This window comes from Corythoichthys intestinalis, chromosome 19, assembly GCF_030265065.1.
Source record: "Corythoichthys intestinalis isolate RoL2023-P3 chromosome 19, ASM3026506v1, whole genome shotgun sequence".
Taxonomy (NCBI): Eukaryota; Metazoa; Chordata; class Actinopteri; order Syngnathiformes; family Syngnathidae; genus Corythoichthys; species Corythoichthys intestinalis.
The window spans coordinates 33208893-33227965 of NC_080413.1; the positions used below are offsets into that span (position 1 = coordinate 33208893).

The following is a 19073-nucleotide window of genomic DNA, read 5'->3' on the forward strand; positions in this document are numbered from 1 at the left end:
TCTCAAACCATTTTCTAGTGCTTTTTCAAAGTGTGCTTTGGATCATTGTTATGCTGGAAGACTCATGACCTCTGAGGGAGACCCAGCTTTCTCACACTGGGCCCTACATTATGCTGCAAAATTTGTTTACAGTCTTCAGACTTTATAATGCTATGCGCACGGTCAAGCAGTCCAGTGCCAGAGGCAGCAAAGCAACCCCAAAACATTAGGGAACCTCCACCTCGTTTGATTGTGGGGACCGTGTTCTTTGTTTGAAGGCCTTGTGTTTTTTTTGGGTGTAAACTCTATGTTGAAGCCTTTTCCCAAAAAGTTCTACTTTTGTCTCATCTGACCAGAGAACTTTCTTCCAAAACGTTTTTTGCTTCCGCAGGTAAGTTTTGGCAAACTCCAGGCTGGTCTTCCTGGGTATCCTACCATAGAGTCCCTTTTGATTTATATGTCGACGAATATTACGGGCTGACACTGTTGTACCATTGGACTGCAGGACAGCTTGAACTTGTTTGGATGTTAGTCGAGGTCCTTTATCCACCATCCGCACAATCTTTCATTGAAACCTCATTTCAATTTTTCTTTTCCGTCCTTATCTAGGGAGGTTAGCCTCAGTGCCATGGGCTTTACACGTGTTGATGACACTGCGCACGGTAGACACAGGAACATTCAGGTCTTTGGAGATGGACTTTTAGCCTTAAGGTTGCCCATGCTTCCTCACAATTTTACTTGTCAAGTCCTCAGACAGTTCTTTGGTCTTTCTTTTGTCCATGCTCAATGTGGTACACACAAGGACACAGGACAGAGGTTGAGTCAACTTTTATCCTTTTTAACTGACTGCAAGTGTGATTTAGTTATTGCCACCACCTGTTCTGTGCCACAGGTAATTAACAGGTGCTGGTAATTACACAAATTAGAGAAGTATCACATGCTTTTTCAAAGGGTGCCAATATTTTTGTCCGGACCATGTTTTGGAGTTTTATATAAAATGATAATGATTTCATTTTTTCCCCCCTCTCTTTTGTGTTTTTTCATTGCAAGCAAAATAAATGAAGATATTACTACCAAAGCATTTGAAATTGCAATCATTTTCTGGAAGAAATGGAGCATTATCTGACAGAATTGCAGTGGTGCCAATACTTTTGTCCAGCAGTGTAGCTAACATGACTGGATTTACTCCCGTTACATCTACTTGAGTAACTTTTTGAGACAAATGTACTTCTAAGAGTAGTTTTAGTTTGCCATACTTTTTACTTTTACTTGAGTAGATTTGTGAAGAAGAATTGTTGTTCTTACTCCGCTACTTTGGGCTAAACTAGTCATTACATTTTAACTCTTTATTTTCCATTCAGTATTAGATTTTACTATTTTTTTTCCTCGGACGCCAACAGTGGCGCAACAAGTTCCACTAATGAGACGTCACAACAATAATCACATGACTCCATTGTAACACCGATTTGTTCAATCACGTGGAGACTTTAAAGCACCGCAAAAAATTCAGTATTTCATAGAGCGCTACCGTCAATATGACTCAAAGCCTGGATCTTATTCCCTCTCCCAGTTTTTTTGGCACCGATTGACCATGGAAAACCGGAGATATGATCATTTTAGTTTCTTAATAGGAAATATGTTTTCTCCACTAGCGGGCACTCATGCTCTTTGGACAAATAATGTAATGTAAATAATGTTTGATTTCTGTAGATTTTTTTTCTCCCGCCAGAATTCAATGTTTTTTTGTTTTTAATTTCTTTGGCTTAAGTGTGGTTATTTAATATGTTATAGTACAGTTAATAGTAACAGTTCATGTAGATAACTTTGTGCTGTGACAAAAAATACTATTGTTTAAAAAAAAAAAAATTAAACTTCTTAAGCAGTTACTCAAAATGTTACTCATTCCTGTGTTTTTATTTTACCAAATACTTTTTTACTTTTATTTATGTACATTTTTTTTGCATGACTTGTACTTTTAATTGAGTCGTATTATTTTGAAGTAAAGCTAGTCTTACTTGAGTAAAATTTTTGGCTACTCTACCCACCTCTGCAGAAGAGTGATGCCATTAATAAATGTGGAGTTTTCTTATAGGGACACTAACACAAAGTGGACAGCGACACTGGGGAGGAACAGACCCCCGCCTTTTTTTTTTTTTTTTTTTAAATACTACATTTTAATTCAAAAACAACAAATGATTAAAGACAATAAAATCATAACAATTTTGGCATTTTTTTCTACGCATGTTAGTTATTTTATCAACTGAATTTGAATAAAACACATTGGAGACATAGCAAATTTCTATGACAACATTTTACCAGAAGTCAATTGAATTTAGAAAATAAAATCAAAGAGCCTTTACCCTTGAATTTATAATAGTCTGCAAACAAACGAAAAAAAAATAAATTGAGCATTTGTACAACTTTTGTGAAAATACAGCTTAATTTATACTGGGAACACAAATGCCACCCTATAAAAAAATGACCCACTCATATTTTCTGTTACAGAGCTCTTTCAAAGGTTTGTACAAGTGTCTGTGGCCCAATTGTGGCAAGGTGCTCACATCCTCAGTCGGAATAAAAAGACACATCCGAGTGCTGCATCTGGGGTGAGTTTGTCTCGATACTACCTCAATCCATTTTGTATGAAAATGTGTGGGTATACAGTGGGTCAATGGGAAAACCCATTGGCAGTGTATCAAATACTTGTTCTCCCCACTGTGTATATATATATATATATATATATATAACCTTAGCATTACGTCTTTTGGGGCAACTTCACCATTGTAGATTGATGCAGACAATTGAGCCTTTAAGATTACTTCTGAGCTGGAAAACAACATTAAAAAAACAGGAGGGAATGAAAATTTTAACTGGTTGAGAAACTCTTAAGTAATTCAATGTGATGAAACACAGATCTGGGCCACAATGGTGATTTTTTTTTTTTTTTTGCTAACTGTAAAAACCAGCAACTCAAAGAACATGTTTTTTCCTACAGCAGCGGGTCAGATCAGTCACAGAGAGAAGAGGACTTCTACTACACTAAAATCTCCTGTGAGGCGGTGGACACCAGCACTGTATTAGTTCCTGCCCAGCAGGCTCTGGGCCAGGCATCTCCTCTCAATTGGGCCACGTGCAATTCACCAACTGGTTCGGCTGTTCAGATCCCACCGGGACATAGGCCAAGGTCCAACTCCAGCTCCGGCCTCGTTTCAAGCCGGCCCAGTCCGCTCAGTCAATCAGCCCCGAGCAGCTTCTGGCAGATCCACACCGAACATCTCTATCAGGTCTGTTTGGAGAACTAACATTAATCATAACCAAGTGTCTATAGCGCACAGATCTCAAAGTTGGGGCCCGGGGCCAATTAAGGCTCATGGGACGATATTTTGTTGTCCCCTACCACAGACCGGTGTGATGTGTGTGTGATGTTTTTTCACCAACTGGCAATGTGTGGCAGAAAAATACAGTAAATATAAGATAACACGACAGGGCTAAAAACGAACATTGCGTGCAGTGAAGGGTATAAAATAGAGATGTGACCGAAAATTCGGTGCCGAAAGTAACTAAAATTGCATTTTCGGATTTCGGTGAAAAGGCCAAAAGTTGAAACCGAACTATTCTCTTGTGATGACGTAATCAAAACACAGCGAGCTAACACTACTGACTTACAGCCAACATGTCCATTGTTTGGAAGTCTTTTGAAATATGAAATAATATAAATATTTCAATGAAATATAGAAATTATTAAATGAAGGAAAATACATTTGCTTCATTGGGGCCTCACGCTCTTTCTGAAGTTCCATTACTGCTGCAATGAATATTCGATTAAATCGAGTAATTTGATTAGAAAAAAGCTTCAAATCAAATTTTGCTGCTTCGAGTATGCGTTTAGAGTGGCGTTGTAATTAGGGTTGTTCCGATCATGTTTTTTTGCTCCCGATCCGATCCCGATCGTTTTAGTTTGAGTATCTGCCGATCCCGATATTTCCCGATCCGATTGCTTTTTTTTGTGCTCCCGATTCATTTCCAATCATCCCTGATAATTTTTCCCGATCATATACATTTTGGCAATGCATTAAGAAAAAATAAAACTCGGACGAATATATACATTCAACATACAGTACATAAGTACTGTATTTGTTTATTATGACAATAAATCCTCAAGATGGCATTTACATTATTAACATTCTTTCTGTGAGAGGGATCCACAGATAGGAAGACTTGTGACTTTGTATATTGTGACTAAATATTGCCATCTAGTGTATTTGTTGAGCTTTCTGTAAATGATACTGCAGCCATGCCCCAATGCATGATGGGAAGTGGAACCATGATGGGAAGTGGAACCATGATTGTGCGTAGTGCTAGCATTTGATATATCTTCTCGGCGTTGGGAAATAAAAGAAGGTGTTAAGAAAAATATCATATGCGACCTTGCTTCCCCACATTGCTTCCCATGATATTTCTAATCGTAGGGAGAGGGATTGTAAGGCTTTAGCCAATTAAAATATGCCTCCAAAGGCTGCCAAAATTCACTCTACTTATTTTATGCTGCCTTTTATCTCTCTATATAGGTAAAATGGCGCCATTACAGATTGAGCGCGACAATGCATGAGTGGGTCGTGCAACGCATGCATTAATTGCGTTAAATTTTTTAACGTGATACATTTAAAAAAACGTATTACCGCCGTTATTGGGATAAATTTGATAACCCTACCTTAAGCCTAAACTAAAGACTCTGGATGAGTGTAACATATTATGTCTGTAACGTTAAATACAATTAGAAAACGATTTAATTAAGAAATATATCTATATTAAAAAAATATGTTTTGTTAAGACCGACATAAATAAGTTTTTGTTTGAGCTAATATTGTTTTTATGCATTCGTAAATTAGTTTATAGGTATATTTAGCCGTTTTTGTGGGGTATGTATGTTTGAACGATTTCTTAAGAGCATTGTTTTTAAAAAAAAAAAAAAAAAAAACACTTTAAAGCATTTAAGCTGGGGGACTTTTGCTATGCAAGTTAGTCATTTGTTCTTTTGTTGTATTTATATCATTTATTTTTTTTTTTTTTATACCATTTGAGGCTGAGATCAGGTATTTTAATCTATTTTTAAATGTAAGTGCAATTCTGCATAGTTTGAAGAAACACTCAGGAATTGTATTTTGTATTTGCATTCAATGCTCTTTTGAAAGAGCTATCTGAGCAAGCCTTTGTTTTACATCTCCTAAAACTTATTCTGCAACGCATTAAATGTTCCTAATGTTCGATTATTCGAACTAATTAGTTGATAGAATAATCGATAGCTGCAGCCCTACTTTCCATTGATGTCCCGCACCACATTGAGACAGTCAAGTATTGTGCGTTTGAGCCTGTGCGTGAGTAGTTTGGAATTTCATCAGGTGAACATTATACAATTAAGTTGTATTTAAATGCATACATATGCATTTGCTTTGGTTTGGTACAATACGTTTAAGCACCAAGTCTTATTTTAAGTAGTAGAAAAGATTGTAGTAGCTTAGTAAAAAGGTAGTTTCGGCAAAAACGGAATAGCTTTTTGCTGTGAACTACAGTTCCACACAAACGTACATCGAGATCTCATTTAGCTTTATCTCAGCAACTGGAGGCGTGAGGCCTACAGTATTTTTCGAGTGTCCCAAATTTGCTGTGATGTGTGTGTACATCAACCGAACAGAATGCTATGACGATGCCAGCGCTCACTGTTGCCGGAACACACCCTCCTGGAGGTAGTTTTAAGGGGGGGCACAGGGGTACTGGCCCCCGCTCTAATTTCAATGGCCCCTGAAGTGCCCCGGTTCCCATTTCATTACCAAGCATGGCAATCGGCAAACCTTTGTTTCTGAAGTGATAGAAATGAGATATCCCTGCACACATTATGATTAAATTCGAATGATTTCAAACTGGACTGGTTTTTACCTGTAGTAATTCTTAACTGATGTTTTTACCGCCTGATGCAGCATAATCCGCATATTGCCTTGTTGACCAGAACAAACACTGAAGAAAAATGGGAGCGACACTTGACCCTGGAGGGTTACATGGGACCAATTCCTAGCCCCTGCTTCTGGAAAATCCTACAACCGCAACCGCACCCTCCAATGGGGTTTCAGAATCAGCACCTTTCAAACTAAATTTCTCGAGCCTCCGGAAAGGCCAAAGCAAAGGGCAGTCATCGGAAAATAATGAAATATATATATATATATATATATATATATATATAATTTTTTTTTTTTTTTTTTTTTTTTTTTAATGAAATAATATAAATTAATTATATGCATGTGTCTTTTCGGCCAAGTATTTCCAATATTCTGTTCTCTGTTTGGGCCAAGAATTTTGCTTTCAGTACATCCCTAGTATATAAGGTATAGGTTCCAGTGACAACAAAGTCACTTTGGTGGCCATTTGGGGTATATAGAACAGTAGTTACATATGTAACTTTTATTTTCTCCAGATACCGCAGCTTCATCCAACGTACCTTCCAAAATCATGCATGTTTGATTGGTTAAATACTCCTGAATACAAATTGTCTGCCTGTGCACTGTGACCAGTCCAGATTGCAGCACATCACACGCTAGAGAAAGTTACTGGACTGCTGTCACAAAAGACGTACTGTATTTCGAATCAAAACTACTAAGTAGTGCTAAATAGTTTTTTCTCATCAAAGTAATACCACTTGAGTCCAATGCAGGTTTTTCGCCTTCACCTTGAAGCTTCTTCTGAGCTCACCTTTTGAATGTTTTTAAAACCTACCCGTTTTGATGCAGATCAATGCAAGCCAGGCTGTCAGAAAGCAAGGATAAAGGCGTTTTGTGATTTTTTTTAAATTTTTTTTAATTATTACTGGCCACAAACTTGTCAATGCCACGTATTGCAGCACAACTCAGTGACTTTATTGACCTTCATCTGGTGTCTACTTTATAGGCGTGCAACCCCGTCCAGGCACCTCTAGCCCCAAAAAGTCCAGGGTGCCACACTTTGACCACCACCGCCGTGGCCTCAAGCCACAATAACACTCAGGTGGGTATTCTTGTCGGGCAACCTAAATCTTTCTAATCATATGTAATAATCTAACTCTGGATGTCCCCAATCTGATCACATGATCAGAAATAATTTTCAGAGTTTCGAAGATCGGTTTCTTAAAATGTATGTATTTAATTTTATGTATTAACTCATAGGCAGCCACTGACAACGATAGACATCCCATCTAGTTGAATTAGATGTATATACAGTGGGGCAAATAAGTATTTAGTCAACCACTAATTGTGCAAGTTCTCCCACTTGAAAATATTAGAGAGGCCAGTAATTGTCAACATGGTTAAACCTCAACCATGAGGGACAGAATGTGGAAAAACCCCCAGAAAATCACATTGTTTGATTTTTAAAGAATTTATTTGGAAATCATGGTTGAAAATAAGTATTTGGTCAATACCAAAAGTTCATCTCAATACTTCGTTATGTACCCTTTGTTGGGAATATATATATATATATATATATATATATATATATACAGTAAATATATATACATATATATATATATATATATATATATATATATATATATATATATATATATATATATATATATATATATATATATATATATAATATGGGAGGCCAAACGTTTTCTGTAACTCTTGACAAGCTTTTCACACACTGTTGCTGGTATTTTGGCCTATTCCTCCATGCAGATCTCCTCTAGAGCAGTGATGTTTTGGGGCTGTTGTTGGGCAACACGGACTTTCAACTCCCTCCGCAGATTTTCTATGGGGATGAATTTTGTGTCTTTTTTGAACAAAAGAAAAATGCCATTGCTTCGAGTGGGCGCGCATATTTTTCTCTGGGCTGAGGAACTTTGGTGGGGTCAAAGTGCATCATTCGCTGTCGCATTGTAAATCTGCACTGCCCACTAGGGCCTGGCATGAAAACTACATCGTTTTCATGCGGAATTGCGACATTGTTCGAATGGAGACGGGCCCATATAAATGCAAATTTGAAATTTTTTGTATTCTCGGAGAGTCACCATGTAAATGGCCCCTGTATCAGCAGCTTTAAACTACATTCAATTAACTTAATGTGGTGAATCAACCATTAAAGTTGTTAAAATTGCTCCTGTTTTTCCTTAATTTCCATTTTGTCTACTTTCGACATGTGAAAGTTTTAAAACTGCTTCATCATTTAAAGATGGATTCAGGTCAAGATTTTGCCGATGTGGGAGTATTTTAGATACAAAGTTAATTAGGTTTGCTCGGAAGGTCCGCTACAGCAGCCTTTCAGAGAAGTCTACTGCTTTAAGATGGCGGCTATTTACTAACGCCGCCGAGTCCGTCATTTCGCATCTAGTTCTGTATACATAAGATATCTACAGTAGCTTTATGTGGACGTAGTTTGTAGCAAGGTGGGTGTTGTTTGAAGCGACTGTCGGCCGCAGTGTTTTTTTTGTTTTATTTTTTTTTAATCTAGCGGCATAAACTGTCGGTCCGTTCCTCATTGCCCGAAGACCGCGCTGACTGTGTTTTATTTTCGCTTTATTTGGCATATTTCAATAATCAGAATTTGGATGTTTGTGAATCCTTCTCGAATCTTCCACTACCGAATCGCAAATAATCAAAGAATCAGAAATTTCGCATGCCTCTACAAGTTAGGCTAATTTAATCTATTAAATTTACATATTGATAAGACTTGACGGACGTTTGAACACTAATTGTTTTGTGTCAAGTGTAAAGATGAACAACTTCACGTTTAGTGAGGCCAGAAAACGTCATATTAATAAAGTAAAGTAAAAAATAAGATACTGTGAGGTGCAGTAAAGTACTGTTCATGCGGATTAAAAAAAAAACTAAAAAAAAATCTGATTTTTTTTTCAATTAAAAAACGAAAAAAAATACAGATTAGTTGTCCTGAGCCGATGGCGTAGTCTCACGCTCGCTCCTTCCTACCCTCTTCCTGCGCTTTGTTCGTCAGAGAGTGAACTGGAGTTGCTTATTAAAGTTAACGATGATTGACAGACGGTTAAACTGTGATCTTGTAAGAGACTCAACTTTCAAAGGGCTGCATGCGTCAATCATTGTTAAACTTGTTAAACAGCTGCTGTAACAACTCATTGTAAGTGAGCAGCGAGAGGGGATTTGAGTGGACACTTAATGAAGCATTTAATAAAGACAAGCATTTTTTTTACTTTTTTAAAATGGATTGGGTGCCTACTTTTTTTCTGGTTTAAATATAATTCTGTGGGACAGTAACATGTTTAAATATAATAATTATGAAAAGTTTTAAAGTGCTTGAAAACCATTTATTAATATACATATATATATAATACAGCAGAAAACACTTGGGTGACTTGAAGTTCGGCTCTTAAGACCCCTAATTTGTTAAGTTTCAAAATTGTCCGATATGCACGTGTGATACATCATTGGAAAGCTTAAAATCTAAATTTTCTGGGGGAAGAAAGATTTGGAACAGGAGGGCATTTTTAAAAATACAGTATATATATATTTTTTTAAACAGCAAAACCCTAACTGGAGGTGAGAGCACGCGAGAGCAGAATTAAAGACGGCATGATTTTAACGAGATATTATCGCGTACTTACCTCATTTCGATCCCAAAACTCCATATAGCATGTATAATCGAGTGTCAAGATATAGATGTGAATGGCCACAGCTGGATTTTGGGGGGATTTTATGGGTGAAACATGGTAATATAGCAAGGGTCGCAATGCAGAAAAAGCAGACATCAAGGAGTAATCGAGATTTTCATTTTTTCCTTTTTTTTTCAATTATTCTAAGTTTGGATTGATTATTTATCATTTAAAATATTGGGGGAAATGCGACAGTAAGAAAAAAAAAAAAAAAAAACAATTAAGCGATAGGTATGATGTAGATAGCCGTGACTTTTTTACAGATGGCAATTTTTTCATTGTGACGTAATTTGTTTAAAAGTTTAAAATATGTGAGTGAATAATTTTTTAAAGTTTTTTTTTTTTTTTTTTTTTTACGAAATATTAGACATCAATTAATGATTCTAAGCTAAAAATGACAGACACTTTCAAAAATTAATTTCATTACCTTTTTATGGCTAGGTTGAAACAAGAGCGGTTGCGCGACATCTGTAAACGGGGGTTTCCAGGGTAAAACGGACAAATTAGAAATAGTTTGGGGGCTTAACGCGCCATGAGTCTTCTATGGCAGCATATAGACGTATTGTTCTATCAAACACAACGGTTCTTTTGGCTTAAAATACAGCAGTTATTTTAAGAAGGGTGCAAGAGCAGAAACTGCTTTTTCAGTCTTGTCTGTGTTTTCCGCCATATACTAGTATATAGTATATATACATAAAAGTTTTTTTTAATTATACTTTGGGGAAAAAGGTTAAAAAATGTCTTATATATATATATATCTTCCTAATGATAGATCTGAATAAAAACATTCAAATTTTTTTTTGGGGGGGGGGGGGGGGGGGGGCGCTACTTTGCGGTTTTTCACTTATTGCAGCGAGTTCTTGTCCCCATTAACAGTGAAAAATGAGGGACCACTGTACATTTATATTTACACTAGTGAAATAAACCATACAGAACAAAAAGGGAATTTTTGATATATTTTTTTCATGTCATCCTTTTATATGACTATAATGTTGGATAGCTTTGTTCAAATTGGGGGAAAAAAGTCACTTGGTTGTGCCAATGTTCCAACAGGAACTTTGCATATCCTCAAAATCAGGTGACTCGGAGTCGACTCGCATGCAAAAATATTTGATTTGGACATTCCTAATTCTAACTGTGCATTTCATTCGAATATTTGGTACTCTTCTTTCAGTTTCACTTGTGGTCAAACAGTGAAAGCAGGAGTAATGTCGTTTCCACAAACCTAATTTTTCACTCCATAACCTTTTCAATTGTTGGATTGTGTTTCTCTGCCACTGAAAAATGCAACAACCCCTTCAGAGTCTGGGATCTCGCCTCATCATCTATTAAAGAATGGTGCTGCGGTCGTCTGTCTCTGCAGATGGTGAAACCTCGCTGTCGGTCCGTCAGTGTCGGGGAGCAATGGCTGCAACAGAATCGGCTCCAGACAATGAGCGCGTCGCCCTCGCGTACTCACTGCTCCTTCAGGTGAGAAGTCACATATCTTTGTTTGCGTCCACTGTTGCTCCATCGACGTACCGCGTCTGTCGTCAAGATTTAAACGGTACCGAAGCTGGCACTGTCAAAACATGCCAAATGACAACATATACCGTACAGACAGCAAAAAAGTCAATACCCATTTTCTTTTTGGTAGCAGCAAGATATATATTTATCTTTATGAGTTCGTGCGTTGGGCATTGCAAAGGAGGAGGATCGATTTGTCTCAAATTCTAGAGGCGCTGTTCAAACTGCAAAGTCCTTACACCTACAGCATGCATAACTTTACTTAAACCTCCCAGTCCATGCAGTGCAGCTTACAATTCTGTGTACTTTTGTACTAAATGCTCATCGTGACGTATAAGAAAAAAAAAAAAAGCACCAGACAAAACAGATGGCTTGCGTCTCCAAAGTATCTGGGACAGAGGAGATATAAACTCTTTCAAACAAGGCAGTAGTTCTGTCGGTCACATCTGCTGTGAACCATTAAAAGCAGACGAAACTGGTTGGAACTTATCTGTTAGTTCAGCCTCAGATGTGTTGTGGTACTAAAAACAATAGTTGTATTTTAAAATCTGATTTCATCATTCAATTCCTTTTTTCTGTGTCTTTTAAAAATTTGTATCAGAAAATTTGGTCATAATATACAACTAGAATGATGTGTATTTAATGTGCGTGAATACGTCTAAATGAATAATCACCACCTAATTATCATTTGCACAATAGCCTATAATGAATTCTAATGTGAGTCCAGTAAGAGCACTGTATTAAATGTTCTACTTTACCAAGAATAATATTGTTCATTTAAAGAGGTGTTGTTAACAATACGTCTATTTTGGTAGCACCAGCACAAAATTAAAGCAACACCAGGGGACTGTTCAACCTTTATGAAATTTTTGTATATATGACATATATTCATACAGTGGTATGGAAAAGTATCTGAACCTTTTGTAATTTCTCACATTTCTGCGTAAAATCACCATCAAATGTGATCTGATCATTGTCAAAATCAGACTGATGAAAAAAACAGTTTCTGCTTTAACGAAAACCACCCAAACATTTATAGGTTTTCATTATTTTGGTGAGGACAGTATGCAAACAATGACAGAAGGGGGGAAATAAGTAAATGAACCATCACATTTAATATTTTGTGGTCCCCCCTTTGGAAGCAATAACTTCCACCAGACGCTTCCTGTAGCTGCAGATTAGTCTGACACATCGATGAGTACTAATCTTAGCCCATTCTTCTCTACAAAACTGCTGTAGTTCCGTCAGATTCCTGGGATGTCTGGCATGAATCGCTGTCTTTAGGTCATGCCACAGCATCTCCATAGGGTTCAAGTCTGGACTTTGACTTGGCCACTCCAAAACGTGTAATTTGTTCTTCTGAAACCATTTTGAAGTTGATTTACTTCTTCTATTGTTTTTTTAGACAGCAGTGGCTTCCTTTGTGGAGGCCTCCCATGAACACGATTCTTGGCCATAGTTTTACATATAGTTGCTCTGTGCACAGAGATATTGGACTGTGCCAGTGATTTCTGTCTTTAGCAGACACTCTAGGGTTCTTTTTTACCTCTCTGAGTATTCTGCGCTGAACTTTTTGCATCATCTTTGGTGGATGGCCACTCCTTGGGAGAGAAGCAACAGTGCCAAACTCTCTCCAGTTGTAGACAACTTTTCTGGCTGTTGAATGATGAACATCCAGACTTTTAGAGATGGTTTTGTATCCTTTCCCAGCTTTATACAAATCAAAAATCTTCAGTCAGCTCCTTTAACCGAGTCATGATGCACAACAGACAATGCTTCTCATCAAGACAATTCTTACCCGGTGTGTGTTTTATAGTGGGCATGGTAGCTTTGAACCACTCATCAGTGATTTGGCAACCAATGTTTGGCAAAAATTGGTTTAATTCGCTCTTTAAGTTTCCTTAGACAGAGGCTTCACTTACTTATTTTTCCTATTTCTGTCATTGTTTGAATGCTTTCCTCATTAAAATATGACAACCTATCAATCTTTGGGTGGCTTTAGTTAAAGCAGACACTGTTTTTACATCTGTGTGATTTTGACAAAGATCAAATCACATTTGATGGTAATTTTATGCAGAAATTTGAGAAATTCCAAAAGGTTCAGTTACTTTTTCATACCACTGTAGAAACAAATGGCGAGTCAAATTTTATGTCGGATGTTGAAACTTGAAAAGATCGTGTGTCGAAACGATTGTATGTTGAGGTACCACTGTATTATCAAAACCATTGCTCTGTATACACTGAAATCTGATATATCATTCTGTTTTTAGTTTTTGATGTCTTTTCTATCAGTCTCACAATGGTTTACTTACAAACTAAGAATGGGAACCTCTTGTTACCTCACGATACGATACGATTTGCGATACAAAGCTCACGATAACGATGATCTGACGATGTGGCGATACAACGATTATCAATACATTGGTCAGGAAATCATTCTAGGATATTCTACAAACAACTAATTAACAGAAAAACAAGCTTCTGCTGGGAATTGGAATAAGTTTATCACTAGTAGACGTCCAATCCGTTTGAAGTCGGAGGGATGGCAGCGAATGAACATTCGTTCATTCGCTGCCATCCCTCCCACTTCAAACGGATTGAAAGTCTATGGCCGTCATTGGCAGCCAATGCCAGGCAATGAGATAATTTTGGGCCATTTAAGGCCATTACCTGTTGATTTTCAGTTACTTCCTGTTGATTTTGGGATATTTTATTGGTCACTTCCTTTTTATTTTGAGTTACAGAACAGGAAGTGACCTGGGAATCAAATTGACTGAATAGGCAGTGACTCAAACTCAACTTATTTGAACTAAATAGTTTGTCGATTAATCCACTACTAAAATAATCGATAGCTGCAGCCCTATTTCGAATGAATGAACGTTCCCAGTCTAAATGGATTGGTCGTGCACCGTCAATGGCAGCCTTAGAGTTACCTGAGACACTATTATGGTGGAAGATTTTGGTAGCAACTTGTTGGTCCCTTTTTTTTTTCTAAACATTGCCACCTTTTTAAAACGATATTTCCATTCTTGGCAGGAGCATATCGATAACCTTTTGGGATACAAAGTATCACGATATACAGTGGGGTAAAGAAGTATTTAGTCAACCACCAATTGTGCAAGTTCTCCTACTTGAAAAGATTAGAGAGGCCTGTAATTGTCAACATCGGTAAACCTCAACCATGAGAGACAGAATGTGGAAAAAAAAAAACAGAAAATCACATTGTTTGTTTTTTCAAGATTTTATTTGCAAATCATGGTGGAAAATAAGTATTTGGTCAATCCCAAAAGTTAATCTCAATACTTTGTTATCTACCCTTTGTTGGCAATAACCGAGGCCAAACGTTTTCTGTAACTCTTCACAAGCTTTTCACACACTGTTGCTGGTATTTTGGCACATTCCTCCATGCAGATCTCCTCTAGAGCAGTGATGTTTTGGGGCTGTCGTTGGGCAACAAGGACTTTCAGCTCCCTCCACAGATTTTCTATGGGGTTGAGATCTGGAGACTGGCTAGGCCACTCCTGGACCTTGAAATGCTTCTTACGAAGCCACTCCTTTGTTGCCCTGGCTGTGTGTTTGGGATCATTGTCATGCTGAAAGACCCAGCCACGTCTCATCTTCAATGCACTTGCTGATGGAAGGAGATTTTCACTCAAAATCTCTCGATACATGGCCCCATTCATTCTTTCCTTTACACAGATCAGTCGTCCTGGTCCCTTTGCAGAAAAACAGCCCCAAAGCATGATGTTTCCACCCCCATGGTATGGTGTTCTTCGGATGCAATTCATTATTCTTTCTCCTCCAAACACGAGAACCTGTGTTTCTACCAAAAATTTCTATTTTGGTTTCATCTGACCATAACACATTCTCCCAGTCCTCTTCTGGATCATCCAAATGCTCTCTAGCAAACCGCAGACAGGCCTGGACGTGTAGTTTCTTCAGCAGGGGGACACATCTGGCAGTGCAGGACTTGAGTCCCTGGCGGCGCATTGTGTTTCTGATAGTAGCCTTTGTTACTGTGGTCCCAGCTCTCTGTAGGTCATTCACTAGCCCACGGTGTGGTTCTGTAATTTTGGTTCTTGTAATTTTTGGAGTTGAAAGTCCATGTTGCCCAACAACAGCCCCAAAACATCACTGCTCTAGAGGAGATCTGCATGGAGGAATGTGTCAAAATACCAGCAACAGTGTGTGAAAAGCTTGTGAAGAGTTACAGAAAACGTTTGGCCTCGGTTATTGCCAACAAAGGGTAGATAAGAAAGTATTGAGATGAACTTTTGGGATTGACCAAATACTTATTTGCCACCATGATTTGCAAATAAAATCTTGAAAAAACAAACAATGTGATTTTCATTTTTTTTTTTTCACACATTCTGTTTCTCATGGCTGAGGTTTACCCATGCTGACAATTACAGGCCTCTCTCATCTTTTCAAGTAGGAGAACTTGCACAATTGGTGGTTGACTAAATACTTTATTTGCCCACTGTATCACCATTTTGATATTTTGTCACACCCCTATTATAAACGCCCTTGTTTTGTTGGCAGGAAAGGACGCGGGGAGGCCAAGAAATGTCGCAAGGTATACGGAGTGGAGCGAAAGGACCAGTGGTGCACTGCCTGCCGCTGGAAAAAAGCCTGCCAACGTTTCCCTGACTAAACAGCAAAATGGATGGATGGTTGGATGGATGAATGGATGATAAAATTGAATTTTATCATAAAAGATGTTATAGTGTATATAACAGCCATTGAAAAAAAAGTTTTATTTTACTTTTGTCATTGTATTTTTTTTTTTTTTTTACGTGCAACTTTGTTTCATAAGCTGACATACAAGACGGTTTGTTATAAGACTTTTGAGTTCGAGGGCAACCAATTCAAAAATTAGTTGTAATGTGCCGAAGACTTAAGTTTGCAACAGTTATTATAAGAGGTGGACGTTTGCTAATATTCTGCCTGGTTATTCTTCCCTTGAGAAATGAAGGTTTGTGTATGTTTGTATCCTGTTGGTCTGCTTCGGTGCTAACTGGTGACTGACGATCATGTGACGTACTCGGCCTACAATATTCTCCTACTCTCTATCATGTACAGTATTAGACTGCTTAGATTGCTTGTTTGTTTAATCCAAAACTCTTCCAGTGGTTTCTGATGTATATTATATTGTGTGCTTTGAGCTACGTACGAGTATTTTGTACCTTTTTTAATGTCTCGTCAAGCTTAAGTGTTTTGTTTTATTTTGTTTTGTTTTGTTTTCCCCTGATGGTAATGGCACTTTGGTAGAATATAATAATCACAGGAATAAGCTACAATACATTTGGTTTCATTGACCCAAATGGTTTCTCTTCCTGCCTATGCGTTGGAAAACAACCCATGTTGGAGGTTGTTCGGAGTAATCGCTGCGACTGGAGTTTGTAAAAGCAATAAAAAATAAAACGAAAAAGGAAATGCAGTATATTGTCACACAAGCAAATCAATAAAACACTGAGAATTTGAAACACTTGTTTTCTTTTCCGCATGAAAGTCCACAAAAGAAATAGCAAACTATTTTTATTCTTGTTTTTCTATACACATTTTATGAAGACTTAGAACAACGAATTAATGTTAAAAATTGTTGAAATTTACATCGTACCCACAAATGTAATTTATGAGATGCTGGTGCAGGGAAAAACAAATGCATGCATCTGCACCATTTCTCAAACTCTCTATACTCAGCACACACTGTACAAATATCTTTACGTCTCAGAATACACTATTAAGATGAATGAAAACAATATTTGTGGCTGCAAGTGTACTTTTGGAGGGTGACAATAAAGACCATGGCTGTCATGCATTGTTAATTCCTCGCTTTAGCTCTTCAACTTTAAGATGGTGTCATTTAAAACTCCTTTGCTTTTCCACACACAGCAAATAACAGGCCCAAGCCATTTCCAGCTCCACTAAGCGCAGTATTAAAAAAAAAAAAAAAAAAAAAAAAAAAAAAGTCTTCTTCAAGAAAACAATAAATTGGACTTCATTTTTGTAACATTGGGTTTAATCTACTAATTCTGTTTCAATGAAGGATTGTTTTCCCAGATAATTCAATAGCTGAAAACATTATTAGGTCATTTTAGTAAAACTTTCCCTTATAATTTTGAGAGTGGAAAGAAAAGGGGAAAAAAAATTTGCTATGTAATTTGGGTCTAATTACACAGATAAGAGAGTTCCGAGCAAATGGTTTGTTGTGATTTCTAATTTCACTGAGATTGCAGTAAAATAATAAAACCAACCACACGATTGCATGCTGTTGTCAGCATGTATCATTGTCACACACTAGAGGGCAGTATTATTTCATCTAAAAAAAAAAAAAAAATTAAAAAGGGACCCTAGTCTAAACGATAAAGCGATACAGTTGGGTGAGTTGTGAGATTGGGAATAAAAATCAATTGATAAACTGTAGGGTAGACTGTCATTGAACAATATGTTCGTGTATAGCACAGTTCCTAGATTAAAATAATTTAAAAGAATAATAACAGCATGCATGCTTTTAGGACTATGCTGGATTTGTTATTTTTTGTGCTATTTTATACACTGTTGGCCAAAAGTATGTGCACGCTTGCAATTCTGTCATATAATGCTCAATTTCTCCCAGAATATGATTGCAATTGCAAATTTCTTGATAGTAATATCTTAATTTATTTTGCATGCAATGAAAAAACACAAACGTCAATGGGGGGGAATCATTATCATTTTACACAAAACTCCAAAAATGGGCCGGACAAAAGTATTGGCACCCTTTGAAAAATGGTGATGCTTCTCTAATTTGTGTAAATAACACTACCTGTTACTTACCTGTGGCACATAACAGGTGGTGGCAATAACTAAATCACATTTGCAGCCAGTTAAAATGGATTAAAGTCGACTCAACTTCTGTCCCGTGTCCCTGTGTGTACCACATTGAGCATGGAGAAAAGAAAGAAGACCAAAGAACTGTCTGAGGACTTGAGAAGCAAAATTGTGAGGAAGCACAGGCAATCTCAAAGTTACAAGTCCATCTCTAAAGACCTGAATGTTCCTGTGTCTACTGTGCGCAGTGTCATCAATAAGTGTAAAGCCCGTGGCACTGTGGCCAACCTCCCTAGATGTGGACGGAAAAGAATAATAGATGAGAGATTTAACGAAAGATTGTGCGGATGGTGGATAAAGAACCTTGACTAATATCCAAACAAGTTCAAGCTGTCCTGCAGTACAACAGTGTCAACCCGTACTTTCTGTCGGCGTCTGAATGAAAAGGGACTCTATGATAGGATCCCCAGGAAGACCCCACTTCTGACCCAGAGACATAAAAAAGCCAGGCTGGACTTTGCCAAAACTTCTTCTACAGGGAAAAAATGAGGTCTTCCAAGAAAAGAACACGGCCCCCACAGTCAAACATGTCAGAGGTTCCTTGATGTTTTGGGGTTGCTATGCTTCCTCTGGCACTGGATTGCTTGACCGTGTGCATGGCATTATGAAGTCTGAAGACTACCAACAAATTTTGCAGCATAATGTAGGGCCCAGTGTGAGAAAGCTGGGTTTCCCTCAGAGGTCATGGGTCTTCCAGCAGCACAATGACTCAAAACACACTTCAAAAAGCACTAGAAAATGGTTTGAGACAAAGCACTGGAGACTTCGAAAGTGGCCAGCAATGAGTCCAGACCTGAATTCCATGGAACACCTCTGGAGAGATCTGAAAATGGCAGTTTGAAGATGGCACCCTTCAAATCTCAGAGACCTGAAGCTGTTGGCCATAGAAGAATGCTCTAAAATTCCAGCAGAGAATTGTGAGAAACTCATTGATGGATATCTGAAGCGGTTGTTCGCAGTTATTTTTATTTTTATTTTATTTTAAAGGTTGTTCTACCAAGTATTTGGCTGAGGTTGCCAATACTTTTGTCCGGCCCATTTTTGGAGTTATATGTAAAATGATAAT

The 19073-nt window shown here is 37.6% G+C and overlaps 1 protein-coding gene across 2 annotated transcripts in view; it reads left to right on the forward strand.

Moving 5' to 3' along the window:
• The window catches only part of znf395b (zinc finger protein 395b), a 58702-nt gene extending 41626 nt beyond the window's left edge, over window positions 1–17076 (forward strand). Inside the window, exons 6-10 of one of the 2 annotated variants that reach the window (XM_057823111.1) lie at window positions 2485–2585; window positions 2978–3263; window positions 6916–7011; window positions 10992–11098; window positions 15677–17076. In XM_057823111.1, the coding sequence (XP_057679094.1) occupies window positions 2485–2585; window positions 2978–3263; window positions 6916–7011; window positions 10992–11098; window positions 15677–15788 (702 nt within the window). In that variant the 3' untranslated portion in view covers window positions 15789–17076. Of the gene's footprint in view, window positions 1–2484; window positions 2586–2974; window positions 3264–6915; window positions 7012–10991; window positions 11099–15676 lie in introns of both variants that reach the window. The other variant, XM_057823110.1, reaches the window with a different exon arrangement.
• The last annotated feature ends 1997 nt before the right edge of the window (window positions 17077–19073 follow it).